Source organism: Mesoplodon mirus (genome assembly GCF_964341445.2).
Source record: "Mesoplodon mirus genome assembly, chromosome: 8".
Classification (NCBI taxonomy): Eukaryota; Metazoa; Chordata; class Mammalia; order Artiodactyla; family Ziphiidae; genus Mesoplodon; species Mesoplodon mirus.
In genome coordinates, this window is record NC_138984.1 from 33,305,635 (window position 1) to 33,326,652 (window position 21,018).

Consider the following 21,018-nt stretch of genomic DNA (forward strand, 5'->3'; position numbering starts at 1 on the left):
CCCCCTGGAACTGCAATCCTACAGAATATGTGTCCATAGCCAAAACGGTACATATTACACTGTAAATTCACAATATAAAATACGTTTTTCCTAAACTGTAAAAACCTGAGCTAAGTGACACCTTGGGAGTCACTGGCACAGAATTACTAACAGACTCCATTCCCCTTCCCTAACGGGTTTATTAGGAAAACATTTACTCAATGTTTTATTCTTATATTGAAAAGACTGAGACACTAAAAACACCAGGTTAGGGACTTCCCTGGTGGTCCAGTGGTTAAGAATCCGCCTTCCAATGTTGGGGACCTCGGTTCGATCCCTGATCGGGGAACTAGGATACCACATGCCGCGGGGCAACTAAGCCCATGCGCAGCAACTAGAGAGCCCACGCGCCACAACTAGAGAGAAGCCTGCACGCCACAATGAAGAGCCCGCGTGCTGCAACAAAAGATCCCATGTGCTGCAACTAAGACCCAACACAGCCCAAAATAAATATGTAGATAGATAGATAGATAGATAAAGGTTAAAAAAAAAAAGGAAGCACCTGGTTAAAGTATATTCAACAATTTTACCTCTCATGCTTTACTACTAAAGAATAGGACAGTTGATTTCTTATTCAACTATGATAGATTTTTTTTTACCATTTTTTCATAAAATTCTTATTCTAGCAACCAATTTTTTCAGACTTAGCCTAGCATCTTTCAGATACTATGAAGCTGTATTTAATTTATATGGTGCTTAGTATAACCAAAATACATTAGACACTCTTAAAGAAAGAATGTAATATTCATAACACAACTCTATCAAAAAGTTCACTTAGCTTCAAAGGTAAAATTTATGCTTTTTATAAGGAGTATGTATTATTATGGTTAGGAAAAAAACAGAAAAAATTTTTTACAGGGAAAAAAAGTTAATGCTTACCCATATGTCTGATATTGTGTGAAACAATTTTGCCTTTTGTAAGTGACATCACTTGAATGCTATTATCCCAGTGTCCAGCACTAAAAAGCAACTTCGCATCATGTGATACTATAAATAGCTTAGAAGTGATCTCCAGCCCTGGAGCAAAAGGTCCATTCATACTACGCTGAGTTCTGTAAACACAATTAAATATTAGACTCTTCTTTAAAAGATCACTGAGACTGATATCAACTATTCTTTTAATCGCTCCAAAAAGAAATAAAAAATAAGTCTGTTCAACTGTTCATTTCGAAATGTCTATTAATAAGTGATAAATACATTCATATACTACATTAATCTTATATTATTCATTAAACAAAAATACATGTAACAAAATAGTCTCAAGGGTTAAGTGTAAAGAAGTTGAGATTGGTGAAGGTGTGGAAAAGATTTAAATCTTGACTTTCAAAGCCAATTTAGTAAGACTGTCAATTCTGTAAACAGCCTCAAAGCGGACAAGATAAGGGTATGCCAGGATCAGGAAAACTGGAAGTTGGAAAGTTTAATCTATTTGCTTTTCCTGGCAATAAGGTACTAGCTGTACCTGTTTTGCTTTAAATGCTCACTTACTTACTTTGGATTTGTCACAGTTTGATCCCTGATGAATGTAAAGTAATTAGAAATGTTTCTGTCATAAGGCAGCCATCCATGGGTTCCAATAACATAGTTCATGCTTACTGTTATCTGGAAAAGAAACACATGAAGACAAACATTAAATGAAAATTAAAGAAAGTGACATAGAATAACCAAATGCTCACATGATGTTAGCATCTGTCACTTAGGGAATAGTGTGGGATTGTGTATTTAAAACATGAGACTCATTAAGAAAGTCTTAAAATAATTCAAATGGTTAAAAAGCTCATTGTTATCCTACTACAAGGAAAGCTGCCCTAACGTATCTTTCTTTAGTATAAGATCATTTTCCTCAAAATTTCTCAAAGTTTACTAGCATCTATTAGTTGGCAGTCAGAAGAAATTAAGGATCAAGTCTTACCATAAAAATAAGATACTTATCATTTAGAACATAAATCAAAAGTAGATCTTATGAAGAATTATTAAGAAGGTCTCCCTTTATTAGGGACAGTAATAGTGAATATTTGCATTAAAAAATGGAAAGTTTTATTCTCCCTTGATAAAAGTTAACAGATTACCAAAAACAAATTCAGATAACTTAAAAATATACAGGTATTAAAACTGAAAAATCACAAGAATTCTGCCACTCAAAAGTACTTATTATCGGGCTTCCCTGGTGGCGCAGTGGTTGAGAGTCCGCCTGCCGATGCAGGGGACATGGGTTCGTGCCCTGGTCTGGGAAGATCCCACATGCCACGGAGCGGCTGGGCCCGTGAGCCATGGCCGCTGAGCCTGCGTGTCTGGAGCCTGTGCTCTGCAACAGGAGAAGCCACAACAGTGAGAGAGGCCCACGTACCGCAAAAAAAAAAAAAAAAAAAAAAAAAAGGACTTATTATTTTTGTATATCTTTCTAGATGTTTTTTCTAAGCAAACACACAATAAGGATAATTAGAAAAATAGGTTTAACTCTGGAATCTCTACTATTCACTGTGCTATGCTCAATTTTTATCATTTCTAAGTGACAGAATTAGAATAAGACAGACCTAGGTTTGGTCCATTTGCCAGGGTCCCTTGTTTGCTAGCTCTGTGACTTTGAGCAAGTTACTTCTGAGTTTTAATTCCTCATCTGTAGAAGGGTAATAATAATTGTGCCTATTTCACAGGATTGTTAGGTGGATTAAATGACGAAATTCAAGTACTCAATAATATGTCCTGCATGTGGACAGACCTTTACCTCATTTTTATTATTCTCACTGTTTATGATAAATTTTAACATCTAGTAAGAAGTTACATCACAATTTTCTTGTACAAAATTTCCTGGTATTTTCACATATTTATTATTCCAAATAAATTTTAGAATTACAGAACTAGGACTTCCCTGGTGGCGCAGTGGTTAAGAATCCACCTGCCGATGAAGGGGACATGGGTTTGAGCCCTGGTCCAGGAAGATCCTACATGCTGCGGAGCAACTAAGCCCGTGCGTCACAACTACTGAGCCCACGTGCCACAACTACTGAAGCCTGCACACCTAGAGCCCGTGCTCCGCAACAAGAGAAGCCACCACAATGAGAAGCCTGTGCACCACAACGAAGAGTAGCCCCCGCTCACTGCAACTAGAGAAAGCCCACACACAGCCATCAAGACCCAATGCAACCATATATAAAAAAATTTAATTAAAAAAAAAAAAGGATTACAGAAATACTTAAAAGCTCTGTAAATAAAAGATACATTTTGTTTTGTTTTGTTTTGCAGTATGCGGGCCTCTCACTGTTGCGGCCTCTCCCGTTGCGGAGCACAGGCTCAGGACACGCAGGCTCAGCGGCCATGGCCCATGGGCCCAGCCGCTTCACGGCATGTGGGATCTTCCCGGACCGGGGCACGAACCCCTGTCCCCTGCATCGGCAGGCGGACTCTCAACCACTGCGCCACCAGGGAAGCCCCTAAAAGATACATTTTTATACTTGGTCAAATTAATTCTATTTAAAAATTTTCTCTTTGTTTTTTTTTTGGCCATGCTGTGCAGCATGTGGGATCTTCGTTCCCCCACCAGGCTACCAGGGATCGAACTCAGGCCCCCTGCAGTGGAAGTGTGGAGCCCTAACCACTGGACCTCCAGGGAATTCCCTTACCTATGCTTTTAAAAAAGACTTTAAAAAAATTTTATTTTCTCAATTTTTTTCATAAGTTGTAATGGATATAGACATGGCAGTGTGAAAAGGTATAAATCAACTTACCAGTAACTCAGGACTGCCTTGTGAAATAAAAGAACGAGACTGATTTTTGGGGACAATGGCCTTTATGAGTGGAATACCATCACTAATTCCCTATAAAATAAAGGACAGAGGTTTAGTGGCTGGTTCTACTATCTTTATTAGGTACAAATTATTGAAAACTTCATTTCTTTAAAGATAAACCCTGAGATATAGCCTTGTACTCTACCAAAACATATCATCACTTAATTTTAAATATAGGAAAGGAATTATATACCATGTTTGAATGGCAGACTTGAAAGTTCTGAAACCCATCACCTCTTGTATTCCACTATGCTGCTGTTAATCAAGGATGTAGATTTCAAGGAGTGTCAACCATTTAAAACAGCCAGTGATTTAAAACCTTTCCTTTTCCCATGCCGTACTGACATGAATATAAATTAGAAAATACAGACCATGTAAGAAAACATTTCTCAAATTAAGTGAAATGGGAAAACTAGTTATATTTTATGGAATTTTCCTTTTGGGTTTAACTTTCAAAAAATAGATCTATTCCATTACCTGAGGCCCTTCCTGAAAGCTACAACAAAGGACCAGAAAATAAAGACAGTCCTCAGAAAACATCCATTATCTTATTACAGTGTGAAAGAGAAAAACGATTTGAAATAAGTTTTTTGATGTGACAATAGTTCCTAAATTACACCTAACATTTATTAGATAAATTATAACCTAACATTAGTGGGTACATACGACGTGCCAGGTGCTTTTCTAAGAGCTTTATATGAACTAAATAATGATGTATGACCACATGAAGTTAATGCATATCTTTTCTCTTCATACTGTGAATTAATCAAGAGAAGACAACTGACATTTAAACAAGCATAAATGGAAATGGTATCTGAAGAAATCCATTTAATAAGCCCCTTGCTTTCACTGCTACGTCAATTTTCTTCACCATTTTAACACCTAGGAAGAGACATAAAAGAGGCCTTCTCTTTTCATATGAATGAGTGGGAAACACCTTCTTGTATGATGATGAAAAGGAATTAACAATTATTGGTACCCAAGGATATCTATTGTGTTCTTTATCCTACTCCAGACACTGGCCCTGAGGAAAGCTACCCCGTGACTTGGGGTGGGTGCAGAGAGGGGCAAATGCCACTGCATCTGCAGACAGAACTCAGAATGTATTGCACTATAAAAAACAATGCCACAAATGATCAGATATGATGAAAATACTTTTATCAGCATTACATAATAAATATCTTATTACATGTCCATCAGTTTAGGGGTCAAATAGGGTTTTGTGGGTTGCCCTATGTGTAGCCAAAAGTTAACATAGCAGGACTGAGACTGCTCTCCTTAGAAAGGCTGCTTGCAAGGTTGGCCATTGGCTGGCATCAGGGAACTTGGCAGGCAAAGACATCCTACACTGATATAGAACTTGTCTTCAATAATACACGTGGCTCACTATGCCTAGACTATTTGTGCAAACGATCGTCTGAATACAGGCTTTTCTTTTGGGAGTCTAGAATTTTGGAATGCGCTAGGCAGAGGTGAGTGTCTAATGAGCTTCCCTGGGAGACAAAATCATGTTGCCACATTTCATTACTGGAAGAATTAAGCACCTTCAAATGATATGTAGGTACAAAGTCCAAAATATTTATGATCTGGCCCTTTAAGAAAACATTTACTACCCTTTGCTGTATGGCATGAGAGTTACTCCTTGTTCTATGCACATCTCCAATCTATTCTTAGTAACTTTTTATCATTTTGTATTCTTCCAGAAGAGTTAATATTATCTGTCCTAACCAAATTTATAGGTAGTAATGCATTTCATATTCACATTCTGAACTATTCAAAGAACAGCTGACCCTTGAACAACTCGGGAGTTTGGGACACCAACCCTCCATGCATTATTATATAATTTATAGTCAGCCCTCTGTATCTGCGCTTCCTCCTTATCTGCAGTTCTGCACCCACAAATTCAACCAATCCCAGATTATGTAGTACTGTAGTATTTACTATTGAAAAAAAATCCATGTATAAGTGGACCCACACTGTTCAAACCTGTGTTGTTCAAGAATCAACTGTAATTCAATATGTATATTTAAACATGTGAATTTGAAGATACTCTTTCAAGAACAGCATTAACTATCTATCTTGCTCCACTTGACTATTCCTTCTGACATCATCAATTAACAATCTGACTCATGGGCCATATTTTGTATATGAGTAGACATTGTAATTAAAAGTTATTTTAGACTTCCTCTACATATCATCTCAACTGACACAAAAAGCAATTTAAATCAAATTATTCTTCCTCTTTATGTTTCCTTTGGGAGAACGTGAGGTTGGAAGAAAGAAAGCCAAAACAAACATTATAGCAGCAAACAAAAGCTTTCAACAAGGTTGTTTTAAAAAATCTAAGAACATATTACTGAAGTATTATTTACTATTTTGGATTAAGTATTAAAATCCACCCTCTCCATTAAAGAACAAAAGGAACAATGAAGTGTACAGAAATCACAGAGAAAATCCTTTGATATTATCAAGTTGGATATTACCTCTATAAAAAATGACTTGAGTTCCGGGAGGTGTTGAAATAAGTTAAAGGTTGAAGTGTCTATTTTGGTTTGCTTCTGCACTGCTTCCTCTGCTGATAATCTAGAAGGGTGTGGTTCCTTCAAAAAAAAATTAAGAAAAAAAGGATTCCATAATTACATTAAAACATCTCTCACTATATTCCTTCATACATACCAGACTCTAGCTATGATGGATTACATACCATGCACTATTGACAACTCCTGGCTTTTGCTCCATTTCCTTGGCAGAGTTCGGGCCCTCTTCATTCCTAGAGAAACCCTACTTCTACTTTAAACTTTTTCGTACTGATCTGTCCCTTGAATCTCTAAGTCAGAATTAACTATTCTATTATTTTTCTCAGCACACTACATTATTTAGTATTTTATTTAGTACTTATTTCTTTCTATGTTGGATTACATATAGTGGGTTATGGTCTTTCCCAACTAGACAACAGGTACCTTAAAGTCAGAAAATAAGTCACATTCATGTTTGGATTTTCAACACATAGAAAAGTATCATAAATATGGTACATGCTTATGTATATGTTTGGTAAAATTAAATACATTATTCAAAAGTCAAAATTTATAATATGGGTGAATCTTTAATTCCTGAAATAAGACTTGAATGTCAATATTCTCAGAATCAAATTATAGATATTACTGCATTGCTTTTCAAATAAGTTATTATTATTCCTTACCTTTAATGCCAGAAACAAAAGATATTATCAACTTTTTAAATGAGAAGAAAATTACAAGTCAAATTAATATTCCAATGCCACAGTTAAAATGCAAAATAGAAAACCAGCTAAAGAGGATTCTATCTCCATTGCAAAATATTAGATTATGGGAAACAGATTTGACAGCTCTAATTCAATATTTATCTCTGAATTATCCATGTGAGTAGTATTCACTTTATTTGAAATCAAAAGCTGATTTTTATGTCATTTTTTTATCTTAAAAACTAATTAGCACTGCCCTTATAAAAAAAAAAAGTAAAGCTGCTGCAAAAATATTATAGAATCTATTTCAAAGTCCAATGAAGTGTTGTGTTTTATTCTGTTACTTTTGCCTTCTGACTATCAGCAGGTAAGGAATAAAGATTGATTTCAAATATGAATATTCTGTAAAAATCAATGTTGGAGGATCCAAACTGTTGCTAAGGAATAGTAACAATTATAAATCTTGGTCTGATAGCTAAATTAACAGAAGTTCATCTATAAGCCAGAGTTTAGATATACTGTTGCTGTTATAGCTGTGGAGATTTCAGTTCAACAAATACTTACTGCCCACAAATTATATGCAAGAAAGATACAAAAATGATTTAAAATAAGTTGCCGCCTTTAACATTTTATAATATAGTGAGGCAAATGGATAAATATACAACTAACTAAGGTGGAAGTGTCATAATTAGGATATAAATAACAGCCCATAAGAATGGAAAAATGATCTACAAGTTCAAAAAGGGGGCTTACAGCTATTAATTCAGAGGAAACATGGCATGGAAGAAAGGATTTGGAGTTAGATGATCATGCATCCAAATTCTGTCCCAGTCACATTCTAGTTGTATAAAGTTGGAAAAAAGTATTTGATTTTTCTAAGGTGTTGTAGGCGAGGTATTAATTTCTATGAAATACGGCTTCATCATGTAAAAAGTAAGGATGATTGAATATTTACTGTGAAGTTAGGTAAATCACTTAGCACAGTGCTTGCATAGGAAAGTATCAACTTAATAAATGGTATATTATTATGTATTCCTCATTTCCAAATTCATATACTAACAAAGATCAAGACGTCTTTGCAAGCTAATATTGGATTAACTTCTATGAATCCAAAGCTGTATGCAATCAGGAAGACAATAATTTAACTTCAGATACTAGGATGGGAAAAGAAATACAGTGATATTTATACTTCGATTTTATATATTCTGCAATTTGATTTTTAGGACTGGGTTTGGGCTCTGGATGATAAGAACCCTTTGGGAGCAGATGTCAGCTACTAAAAGTCTTATACATGCAATGAGTCCCAGTATTAGAACAGCTTTAATAGTATAACCTAACTGGTATTCAGTTAGAGCTACTTCTCCATTTAATAAAGGAGGGAGTAATAGCTCACCTGACAGGGGCCTCAACTTTTCCTTTCCCAGAAACAACAAAATAAATGTGATTGGCTTTCTGAGTAAATATTAATCCTTTGTGACTTAAGATGAATTGACTGAATATGTGGATTTTGACTGCAATATTTTGATATTTAAAATAGGAACAATCATGGGCTTCCCTGGTGGCGCAGTGGTTGAGAATCTGCCTGCCAATGCAGGGGACACGGGTTCAAGCCCTGGTCTGGGAAGATCCCACATGCCGCGGAGCAACTAGGCCCGTGAGCCACAACTACTGAGCCTGCGCGTCTGAAGCCTGTGCCCCGCAACAAGAGGCCGCGACAGTGAAAGGCCCGCGCACTGCGATGAAGAGTGGCCCCCGCTTGCCGCAGCTAGAGAAAGCCCTCGCACAGAAACGAAGACCCAACACAGCCAAAAATAAATAAATAAATAAATAAATAAAAAGGAACAATCATTTAAATCTATTTATTTTTAAAGTGACAGTATAATTTTTTCCAAATTCTAGATAATACTGAAATAAGGTTTTTGTTTTTTGGTTTTTATTGCGGTACGCGGGCCTCTCATTGTTGTGGCCTCTCCTGTTGCGGAGCACAGGCTCCGGACGCGCAGGCTCAGCGGCCACAGCTCATGGGCCTAGCCGCTCTGCGGCATGTGGGATCTTCCCGGACCGGGGCATGAACCCGTGTCCCCTGCATCAGCAGGCGGACTCTCAACCACTGCGCCACCAGGGAAGCCCTGAAATAAGGTTTTAAATCATTAAAAACCTTGAAAATACTGGTAGTACTATTCCTTAGCAATTAAATTCTGGACTTCAGTAATCAATAACTTTTATGCTTTACCTTTAACAGTTGACAAGGTGTTTGCCCAAAATTGTTAATCATCCCTTCTAAGGCTTTTCTTTCCTTCTCATCTGTTAAGGCATCCAGATCCACAGCTCCTAAAACCAAGAGAAGTAGTCAATTCACTATAGAGCGAAAACAAATCAGCAAGCCACACAACTGTTTAACATATCAGAGACTGATTAGTATATTTTCAACAAAATATTATTCCATTCATCAATTTATAAAACTACTGTAAAGAGATAATTTTTAAAAAACCAGTAAAGCTTCAGATATTAAATATGTACAAAAATAAATTCCACCCACTGTTTAGAACTAAAATATTTTAAACAAAAGTTAACTGGTTGTCTATAAAAGTTTCTCTTATAAAAATGCACACTATACTCATAGTACACCTGATTGCTTTCTTCACAATAGTTAAGCTGAAACAAGTGTAATAACCACACAAAAATACTGCTATAAATTAGTTTATCTAACAAAAGTTGGGCAAGGTGATATTCTGGCTAACTGATTATACCAGCCATACTTAATCCCTATTGTTACATAGCTAGTAATTGACCAAACTAGGTAAAGTCTGATTTCAAAGTCTATGCTCCTAACCACCATGCTATACTACCTTCCTACAAAACTGTTATCAAATGAATACAGCAAGGTAAAAACATGCTTGTCTATTTACCAAAAGTCATGTGGGTTCTGCTCAAATTCATAAAACTTCACACTATTCATAATCTTTAGAACTATTAGCTCTATGGAAGGATTAGGAAAGATCTCCTTCTTAAGCCTTTCAAAGCCTTCAAAAATGTTCTTGATCCAGAGCTAAACATTAGAATAATGTCACCTGACTATCATTGGAAGAAGAATTTGTTTTGTTTTCTTTTGTTTTTGCGGTACGCGGGCCTCTCACTGCTGCGGCCCCTCCCGTTGCGGAGCACAGGCTCCGGACTTGCAGGCCCAGCGGCCATGGCTCACGGGCCCAGCAACTCCACGGCATGTGGGATCTTCCTGGACCGGGGCACGAACCCGTGTCCCCTGCATCAGCAGGCAGACTCTCAACCACTGTGCCACCAGGGAAGCCCAGAATTGTTATTTTAATTCTAAAAAGTCTTATTTAATGTCTGCTAACAATTTAATACAGAATATTCAGACCCAACTGAATAGGACACATATGGCCAGAGATCAAAATCTTTTATGCCACCAATAATTGACATTTTAACTACTATTTTTTTAAAAAGCAGCAGCCTTTCAAATAGAAAAGATAACTAAAACTATTTTTTAAATGTAGTCTTTCTTGTGTTAAATAGTTATGCCAAAAACACCACGTATAAACACATATTAAATAATATTTTTTATTAACATAATGAAAGAGAAAAAGTATAGGCTTATACCTTCATAACTACAGTAATAGAAAACATTGAGTGCCTCCACTGCAGCTGGCCCCCTCTGTTTATAGCCAAAAATCAGATCTATCCATTCATGAAGATGAGCAGAAACATATTCAGACTCCTAGAAAAAAAACAAATTTAGCAATTAATATAGAGATACCTTCCAACTACAACATAATGATAGGTCCTTTAAAAAAAAATAAGAGCATTTTAATAAATAAAATACTGTTAAAAAAAATAAGAGCATTTTATGCATTTCCACACACAAATCTTATCATTGTAAATAAAATTATCTCAAAATCATTTTAAACACTGAACCAAGTTGACTATATTCTATCTAGTAAAATGTAGACATATTTATTAATATTTACTACATATACATCTCCTAACTAATGGGTAAAGAAAATAACAAATCTTCTTATAGCCCAAATAAGAACAAAAAAAAAATTAATGATAGCTGTGGAATACAGCTTTCTTGTGAAAATTCCACTGAAATAGTCCAGAAATTCAATTCAAGGAAACAAGGAAACCGCACTGGGGTGTATTGAAGATAGCTGAAAAATCACTCCCTCCACACACCCCCATACCGCCAACTAAGAGGTGAACTTGGTGGCAGGCAGAGGCTTAAAGAACCCGGAGCCTGTTAGTGAGGAGTTGAAAGACCGTAAGAAAATTGTTATTGGAGACAGGAGAAAAGGGAACTCATGTTTTCGTTACATGAAAGATAGAAAGGGTACCTAATGAACTCTTGGATCTGGGGGTAGAGATTTCCAGGCAGAATGTTTTTAAATGATAATTGGCTTCTTTTAGCTGCCTGTGATTATGTGTGGGAGGAGCAAGAATGAGTTTTAAAAATGAACTGTTTGGGTCTTAAGCATAATTTTAAAAGTATATAAAGGAGTTGGGTCTTGCTGGGCACAAAAATTATTTCTTATTTCCAGGATTACTAGAAAGCAAAGACTCTCAAAGTGAGACATGGCCTAAGTTAATGCTTAAATCAGAAGGTTTCCAGTAAAATATGGCCTTGGGCAAAAGTTTAGATCAAGAGTGTGGCTAACAAACAATCTGCTGAGATCTCAAAGATTTTAGGTTGTGTGTCACAGACCCACTCAACTAGACAATAGAGCATCTTAACCTTAAGAACATTTCCCATTGTAGCCTCCCACTCAGCCCAAAGGAGATAATGAACTATCTCATAAAGTAATGTGGAATGGTTTTTGCCCAACAGAGTTGATGCATAAGAAACCCATAACATTTTAAAAGAAATTGCATTAATTCAAGCTGAAAAAGTTAAAAACTGTTCAAAAAATAAAAGAGACTTTGGCTTCCAGCTTATCACGGTTAGGAAAGAGGCTTGCAAAGATACTCTTGTAAACAATGTTTTTTGTTTTAGTTTTTATGGAAAAGAATGACTAAGAGTGAAAAGCCAAGAGCCTAAGGGTAGAACAAAAAGATCCATGGAGAACCAATATCAGGGAATAGTACTGGGCCCTAGTTAAGTAACTGAGAGCATGTCCCTGCTGGAATTCTGAATTGTTATAAACAAGAGGCTAGGTGCCTCTGTTTAACCAATATCAGGGAATAGCACTGGGCCCTAGTAAAGTAACTGAGAGCATGTCCCTGCTGGAATTCTCAATTGTTATAAACAAGAGGCTAGGTGCCTCTGTTTTCTCGCTTCCTTTTGAATGTTAGTGTCTATTATAGTTTTCCTGTCCTTGTTACACCACTGTTACATGGGGGGCAGATAACTTGTCTCCTTACTTCAGTCTTCAGATACAAGAGGAGACACTGGAGTAGTTTCATCCACACATGGATTTGATTTAGATGACTAATAAGATTCTGGACTTCAGGCCTCATGCCTTTATGCAAGGATCAGCAAACTACTGTTTGTGGGCCAAACCTTACTAGCAGCCAGATTTGTAGATTAGCAGAACACAGAAATACCTCCATTTTCTTTTGCACTACAATGGCAGAATTTCAACACAGACTAAGTTTACAGCCAATGAAAATATTTACTAGCTGGTCCTTTATGGAAAAAGTCTGCAGAACCCTGCCTTAATGAGCTGAGACTTTGGGAAGGTCTTGAGAGGAAGTATGTACATTTTGCATGTAGAAGGAATCTAAATACTTCGTGGCCAGAGGGCAGCCTGTGTATGGTGGATTAAAGATAGCTGCAAATTCTTTCTCACTCCAACCATTAAGAGATGGAGTTTACTTTCTTTCCTCTGGAATCTGCACTGATCCTGTTACTATTTAACCATGACAAGAAGGCAGAAGTGATACTCTGACAGTTCACAGCCTTAGGCCTCAAGAAAGTGTAGAAGCTTCCACTTTTGTATTCTTGGGGGGCCTTGAGCTGCCAGGTAAGAAGTCTGGCTAATCAGTTAGAGAGACCACATGAAGAGGAGATATCCTGAGACTACAGGGAGAGGGAGAAAAGTCAGCATCCCAGTGTCTCAATGCAGCCTCCAGATGACTCCAACCTCAACTGCCATATGACTGCAAGCGGATGAGAACCTTAAGCAAGACCAGAAGAACTGCCCAGTTGAGGCAAGTCAACTCACATAAGCGTGAGAAATAATAAAATAGCTATAGTTTTAAGCCACTAAATTTTGGGATAGTTTGTTACACGGCAATACGTAACTGAAACACAAACTTCTAACCTCTTATTAATGAGGAGTATGTCTTCCTAAAATCCTGGACCCCTACTTACTGTCATAGATAACACAGAAGGAAGCATCTGAGAAGTTCCTGCCTAGTTAAAAAGTAACAGATTATTTTTCAGAGTTGTTTTATTTTTTCCCAATTCCTTATTCATGCATGGGGTTATTGCTTACAAATGTTAAAGTGTACTCCTGAATTTTGTAAACTTGACTAACTATGTACTAATGACAAGGAATATTTCCAAGTACTGGCCTATTTAGTTTCAGAATCTGTAACACTTCAGTTTAGATAGAAAGCTAAGTGGGCTCTTGTGGGGGGAAAAAGCATTATCTGCAAGATAATAACACAATAGCAACATTAAACTAACTCTCACTAGTCCTTCAATTCCAAAATGGAAATTTAGCTAAAAAACTAGTAAAATTTTTAAGTGGCATTTAGGATTTATTTAGCTGTCTTATTAAAAACTTACTGGAATCCTTCAGAGGAAAAAAAGTGTACTTATTCTTGTTAGATTTGAAACAAATGTGGGAACTGTGAAAATCAAACTATACCAGCTTGGTGACCAAAATAGTTTCACATACAATAGGTAGATATCTCAGAGAAGTGAAAAAAATTTTTTTGCATACATCCATGGGACTGTATGTACTACTATAGTCTCACTATATCAGAAAATCCATAACCTCAAAATAAATTACTATACTATACTTTCTAAAACAGCACATATAATAGGTTACAAATTAATCCAGGAAAATAATAGATATACTTTATTCCATCATCCTCTGGAAAACACATATATCTTTATCTTATTGATTTGTCTAATAACCAAACACAAAAATCTTACCAGAGCTTTCCTATGTTTATAGATGAAATCTTCAGCTGACTTAGCCCATTTGGGGAGAATGACATCATTTACTACTTCTCTGGAAACTTGTAGACGACCGAAGTTAAATTCTAAGACATGTAAAAGATAAACATATCAAATCATTTTAGATTTAAATAAATCAAGTAAAACAAATAAAAGGGTACATTCCTTAGCAAAACTGAAGGTTTTTCTTCTTTTATTAAGAGTAAAAGGGTGAGAGTCAAGTTCCTTTCTCTTTTAAAAAAATTTTTATTTTATATTGGAATATAGTTGATCAACAACGTCCTGTTAGCTTCACATGCACAGCAAAGCAACTCAGCCATACATATACATGTATCTATTCTTTTTCAAATTCTTTTCCCATTATGGTTATTAGAGTATTGAGCAGAGTTCCCTGTGCTATACAGCAGGTACTTGTTGGCTATCTATTTTAAATATAGCCCTGTGTACAGGTCAAACCCAAACTCCCAATCTATCCTTTCCCCGCATCAAGTTCCCTTCTTGATATAAATTTATTGAACAGGTAAAAATAATTTTTATTTATTGGAATGCATTTTATCAGTTGATTAAAAAGGTAAATGAAAATAAGATAGTTTAAAATTAGTTATTAGAAGATATGTCAGATAATAGTTTATTTTTTGCTGAAAAAAGTGGAGGAAATTATAGCTATGACCAAAACCCTTAACCTGAACAAAAATGCAACACTAAGCATTCTTCTTACATTAAAAATAATTAACAAAGTCCTTCTAATGGTTAATTTACAAAATAGAGCTCCTTAGAGCTTTTTGGTGTAACTTACAACTTAAAATGACTTGTTTGTCTTATGTAAAAACAATATATTTATATACCACTATTTTAAGTAGATACTGACATACTAAAGATTAGCTCATTCTAGTTAGAACACAGTACTTTTGACAAAATTGTCCCAAAGATGAGATTTTCTTATTCATACAGTGTGGAAAGGGAAAAGTGTTAACACAAAAGACCTTCATTAAAGATGCTGCCTAAAGGGCTTCCCTGGTGGCACAGTGGTTGGGAGTCTGCCTGCCGGTACAGGACACGCGGGTTCAGGCCCTGGTCTGGGAGGGTCCCACATGCCACGGAGCGGCTGGGCCCGTGAGCCATGGCCACTGAGCCTGCGGGTCCGGAGCCTGTGCTCCACGACGGGAGAGGCGGCGGCGGTGAGAGGCCCGCGTACCGCAAAAAAAAAAAAAAAAAAAAAAGGTGCTGCCTAAAAATATCACTGTGTCCTTAAAGCTGAAAAGAGGTTTAAGTGTCACAGAATGATAGGATGCACAGTGTGTGTGGCCTTAACCCAACTATTGTATAGCAGATATTGTTGGCCACCTGATAGCCATTCCTCCTTATCTGGTAGAAGAACCTTGCTTTTATTCAAGTGTCTGTCCTGTCCCATATTTCATGCTTGTTGTAGGTGACTGGCATAGAAGTTGGTATATGACCCAGCTCTGGACAGTGAAGGGAGATTATGAGAAAGGGTTTCTCAAACTTAAGAAAGGACAGGGCTTCCCTGGTGGAGCAGTTGTTTAGAGGCCGCCTGCCAATGCAGGGAACGTGGGTTCATGCCCCGGTCTGGGAAGATCCCACATGCCGCAGAGTGGCTGGACCCGTGAGCCATGGCTGCTGAGCCTACGCATCCAGAGCCTGTGCTCCGCAATGGGAGAGGCCACAACAGTGAGAGGCCCGCGTACCGCAAAGAAGAAAAAAAAAAAAAAACAAAGGACACATATCTTGGGTCACAAATCTAGCCTTGGTAAATGTAAGAAAATTGAAATCGTATCAAGTATCTTTTCTGACCACAACACTATGAGACTAGATATCAATTACAGGAAAAGATCTGTAAAAAATACAAACACATGGAGGCTAAACAATACACTACTTAATAACGAAGTGATCACTGAAGAAGTCAAAGAGGAAATCAAAAAATACCTAGAAACAAATGACAATGGAGACATGACGACCCAAAACCTATGGGATGCAGCAAAAGCAGTTCTAAGAGAGAAGTTTATAACACTACAATTCTACCTTAAGAAACAGGAAACATCTCAGATAAACAACCTAACCTTGCACCTAAAGCAATTAGAGAAAGAAGAACAAAAAAACCCCAGGGCTAGCAGAAGGAAAGAAATCATAAAGATCAGATCAGAAATAAATGAAAAAGAAATGAAGGAAACGATAGCAAAGATCAATAAAACTAAAAGCTGGTTCGTTGAGAAGATAAACAAAACTGATAAACCATTAGCCAGGCTCATCAAGAAAAAAAGGGAGAAGACTCAAATCAATAGAATTAGAAATGAAAAAGGAGAAGTAACAACTGACACTGCAGAAATACAAAGGATCATGAGAGATTACTACAAGCAACTCTATGCCAATAAAATGGACAACCTGGAAGAAATGGACAAATTCTTAGAAATGCACAACCTGCCGAGACAGAAATAGGAAGAAATAGAAAATATGAGCAGGCCAATCACAAGCACTGAAATTGAAACTGTGATTAAAAATCTTCCAACAGGGGCTTCCCTGGTGGCGCAGTGGTTGAGAGTCCACCTGCCAATCCAGGGGACACAGGTTCGTGCCCTGGTCCAGGAAGATCCCATATGCCGCGGAGCAGCTAGGCCTGTGAGCCATGGCCGCTGAGCCTGCACGTCCAGAGCCTGTGCTCCACAACGGGAGAGGCCACAACAGTGAGAGGCCTGCGTACCGCAAAAAAAAAAAAAAAAAAAAAAATTTCCAACAAACAAAAGCCCAGGACCCGATGGCTTCACAGGCGAATTCTATCAAACATTTAGAGAAGAGCTAACACCTATCCTTCTCAAACTCTTCCAAAATATAGCAGAGGGAGGAACACTCCCAAACTCATTCTACGAGGCCACCATCACCCTGATACTAAAACCAGACAAAGATGTCACAAAGAAAGAAAACTACAGGTGAATATCACTGATAAACATAGATGCAAAAATCCTCAACAAAATACTAGCAAACAGAATCCAACAGAACATTAAAAGGATCATAAACCATGATCAAGTGGGGTTTATTCCAGGAATGCAAGGAGTCTTCAATATATGCAAACCAATCAACATGATACACCATTATTAACAAACTGAAGGAGAAAAACCATATGATCATCTCAATAGATGCAGAGAAAGCTTTCGACAAAATTCAACACCCATTTATGATAAAAACCCTGCAGAAAGTAGGCATAGAGGGAACTTTCCTCAACATATAAAGGCCATATATGACAAACCCACAGTCAACATCATCCTCAATGGTGAAAAACTGAAACCATTCCCACTAAGATCAGGAACAAGGCAAGGTTGCCCACTCTCACCACTCTTATTCAACATAGTTTTGGAAGTTTTAGCCACAGCAATCAGAGAAGAAAAAGAAATAAAAGGAATCCAAATTGGAAAAGAAGAAGTAAAGCTGTCACTGTTTGCAGATGACATGCTACTATACATAGAGAATCCTAAAGATGCTACCAGAAAACTGCTAGAGCTAATCAATGAATTTGGTAAAGTAGCAGGATACAAAATTAATGCACAGAAATCTCTTGCATTCCTGTACACTAATGATGAAAAATCTGAAAGTGAAATCAAGAAAACACTCCCATTTACCACTGCAACAAAGAGAATAAAATATCTAGGAATAAACCTACCTAAGGAGACAAAAGACCTGTATGCAGAAAATTATAAGACACTGATGAAAGAAATTAAAGATGATACCAATAGATGGAGAGATATACCATGTTCTTGGATTGGAAGAATCAACATTGTGAAAATGACTCTACTATCCAAAGCAATCTACAGATTCAATGCAATCCCTATCAAACTACCAATGGCATTCTTCACAGAACTAGAACAAAAAATTTCACAACTTGTATGGAAACACAAAAGACCCCGAGTAGCCAAAGCAATCTTGAGAACGAAAAATGGAGCTAGAGGAATCACGCTCCCTGACTTCAGACTATACTACAAAGCTACAGTGATCAAGACAGTATGGTACTGGCACAAAAACAGAAATACAGATCAATGGAACAGGATAGAAAGCCCACAGATAAACCCACGCATATATGGTCACCTTTTCTTTGATAAACGAGGCAAGAATATACAGTGGAGAAAAGAAAGCCTCTTCAGTAAGTGGTGCTGGGAAAACTGGACAGCTACATGTAAAAGTATGAAATTAGAACACTCCCTAATACCATACACAAAAATAAACTCAAAATGGATTAAAGACCTAAATGTAAGGCCAGACACCATCAAACTCTTAGAGGAAAACATAGTCAGAACACTCTATGATATAAATCACATCAAGATCCTTTTTGACCCACCTCCTAGAGAAACGGAAATAAAAACAAAAATAAACAAATGGGACCTAATAAAACTTAAAAGCTTTTGCACAGCAAAGGAAATCATAAACAAGACCAAAAGACAACCCTCAGAATGGGAGAAAATATTTGCAAATGAAGCAACTGACAAAGGATTAATCTCCAAAACATACAAGCAGCTCATGCAGCTCAATAACAAAAAAACAACCCAATCCAAAAATGGGCAGAAGACCTAAATAGACATTTCTCCAAAGAAGATATACAGATTGCCAACAAACACATGAAAGAATGCTCAACATCATTAATCATTAGAGAAATGCAAATCAAAACTACAATGAGATATCATCTCACACTATCATCAAAAATCTACAAACAATAAATGCTGGAGAGGGTGTGGAGAAAAGGGAACCCTCTTGCACTGTTGGTGGGAATGTAAATTGATACAGCCACTATGGAGAACAGTATGGAGGTTTCTTAAAAAACTAGAAATAGAACTACCATAGGAGCCAGCAATCCCACTACTAGGCATATACCCTGAGAAAACCATAATTCAAAAAGAGTCATGTACCAAAATGTTCATTGTAGCTCTATTTACAATAGCCAGGACATGGAAGCAACCTAAGTGTCCATCAACAGATGAATGGATAAAGAAGATGTGGCACATACATACAATGGATTATTACTCAGCCATAAAAAGGAATGAAATTGAGTTATTTGTAGTGAGGTGGATGGACCTAGAGTCTGTCATGCAGAGTGAAGTAAGTCAGAAAGAGAAAAACAAATACCATATGCTAACACATATATATGGAATCTAAGAAGAAGGAAAAAAAGGTCATGAAGAACCTAGGGGTAAGAAGGGAATAAAGACACAGACCTACTAGAGCATGGACTTGAGGATATGGGGAGGGGGAAGGGTAAGCTGTGACTAAGTGAGAGAGTGGCATGGACATATATACACTACCAACAGTAAAATAGATAGCTAGTGGGAAGTAGCCGCATAGCACAGAGAGATCAGCTAGGTGTTTGTGACCACCTAGAGGGGTGGGATGGGGAGGGTGGGAGGGAGAGAGATGCAAGAGGGAAGACATATGGGAACATATGTATATGTATAACTGACTCACTTTGTTATAAAGCATAAACTAACACACCATTGTAAAGCAATTATACTCCAATAAAGTTGTAAAAAAAAAAAAAAGGACACAAAGAATTAAAAGTCCCACTTCTTTTTAAGACACTGTTGTATATGCCTATGATGCTTAGAATTGCTTTAGTTATTTGTAATCATGACAGTAACTAGCCAAGAACAAAGCCAAAACACCCAGACCAGCAGAGTAAAAATACAGAAAGAACTTGGCTTTGATGATGTTGTTAAGTTACCATATCTCAGGACTTTTATTATGGAAAGTACTAAAATTTTCTTGCTTGCACAATGTTGAGTTGGTTTTGTTAATGTTTGTTGTCATTCTAACATACTTTGCTTTGTCTTACCCAGCTCATTTCAAATAAAGAGGCAATGTATAATTAGAAATGGAGGCCACCAGGACAGTAGTATAAGACAGCAACTAGCTGTGGTGAATGTGAGTAATTGTCAAGCTAGGCAAACCTTAAATTCTCTATCCTAATTTAATCTGCTTATTCCTACTATCCCAGATACCCTACTTTAGAAGACTCAAATCCTCTGGCTGACTGAGTCTAGGATCACACTTAGTCAACAGTTGCATCTGATTTTCTGAAGGTGACCACTTCTAACTGCCTTACTCTGAGAGTTAGATGCCTTGCCTCCAACAACCTGCCCCAGAGTGCACGACTGAAGGTCATGAAGTCCTGGATATGCTTTCACCAGCAGGACAAACAATTCTACTGAGCAAGCAAAGGGTCAAACATTAACATTACGTGCTGAGGGAGGAAAAAGAAGTTGTAACAGCCCTTTGACACTGGAATTTCCCTAAAGAACACCAGTAGTAAGAACCTTGCCAATTTCCTTATTTGTACTCAAAATAAATCTAAACTACCTCATAGAAAAAGTATTTGGACATTTTTAAAGACCATATTTCACTCTATGATTCTTTTCTTCAAAAACATAATATGGTTTTTCAAATATTGTGGTAATTTATACCCAGTCATTATTTTCAGCTTGCCTCCTGTCTTCTGCTGTAAAAGGAGTCAGCAAATTTCTTCCAAGTGTCAAAGAATAAATATTTTTGGCTCTGTGAGCCCTATGGTCTCTGATGCAATTACTCAAATCTGCCATTATACTGTGAAAGCAGCCACAGTTTACGTAAATGAATTGGTTAGTTGTATTCCAATAAAACTTTATTTATAAACACATGGGTCTGCCCACAGATTTGGCCCATGAACCTATAGTTTGCTGACCCCTGGTATAAATCTTCATCTTATCTAACTCAAACACTTTTAACCCATGGAGCTTTATGGCTGAAATAGCATATAGCCATTTTTTGCTTCTCTAGTAAACACTGTACTCTGATAAATT

The 21,018-nt window shown here is 37.0% G+C and overlaps 1 protein-coding gene across 10 annotated transcripts in view; it reads right to left on the bottom strand.

Moving 5' to 3' along the window:
* The window catches only part of NBEAL1 (neurobeachin like 1), a 175,606-nt gene that overhangs the window by 12,529 nt on the left and 142,059 nt on the right, over nucleotides 1-21,018 (bottom strand). For all 10 annotated transcript variants that reach the window (XM_082631521.1, XM_082631520.1, XM_082631522.1 and 7 more), the window contains 7 exons: nucleotides 14,165-14,274; nucleotides 10,663-10,780; nucleotides 9,278-9,375; nucleotides 6,308-6,424; nucleotides 3,765-3,854; nucleotides 1,532-1,641; nucleotides 919-1,091 (listed from right to left, as the gene is read on the bottom strand). In XM_082631521.1, coding sequence (XP_082487647.1) covers nucleotides 919-1,091; nucleotides 1,532-1,641; nucleotides 3,765-3,854; nucleotides 6,308-6,424; nucleotides 9,278-9,375; nucleotides 10,663-10,780; nucleotides 14,165-14,274 — 816 coding nt within the window. The remainder of the gene's footprint in view (nucleotides 1-918; nucleotides 1,092-1,531; nucleotides 1,642-3,764; nucleotides 3,855-6,307; nucleotides 6,425-9,277; nucleotides 9,376-10,662; nucleotides 10,781-14,164; nucleotides 14,275-21,018) is intronic.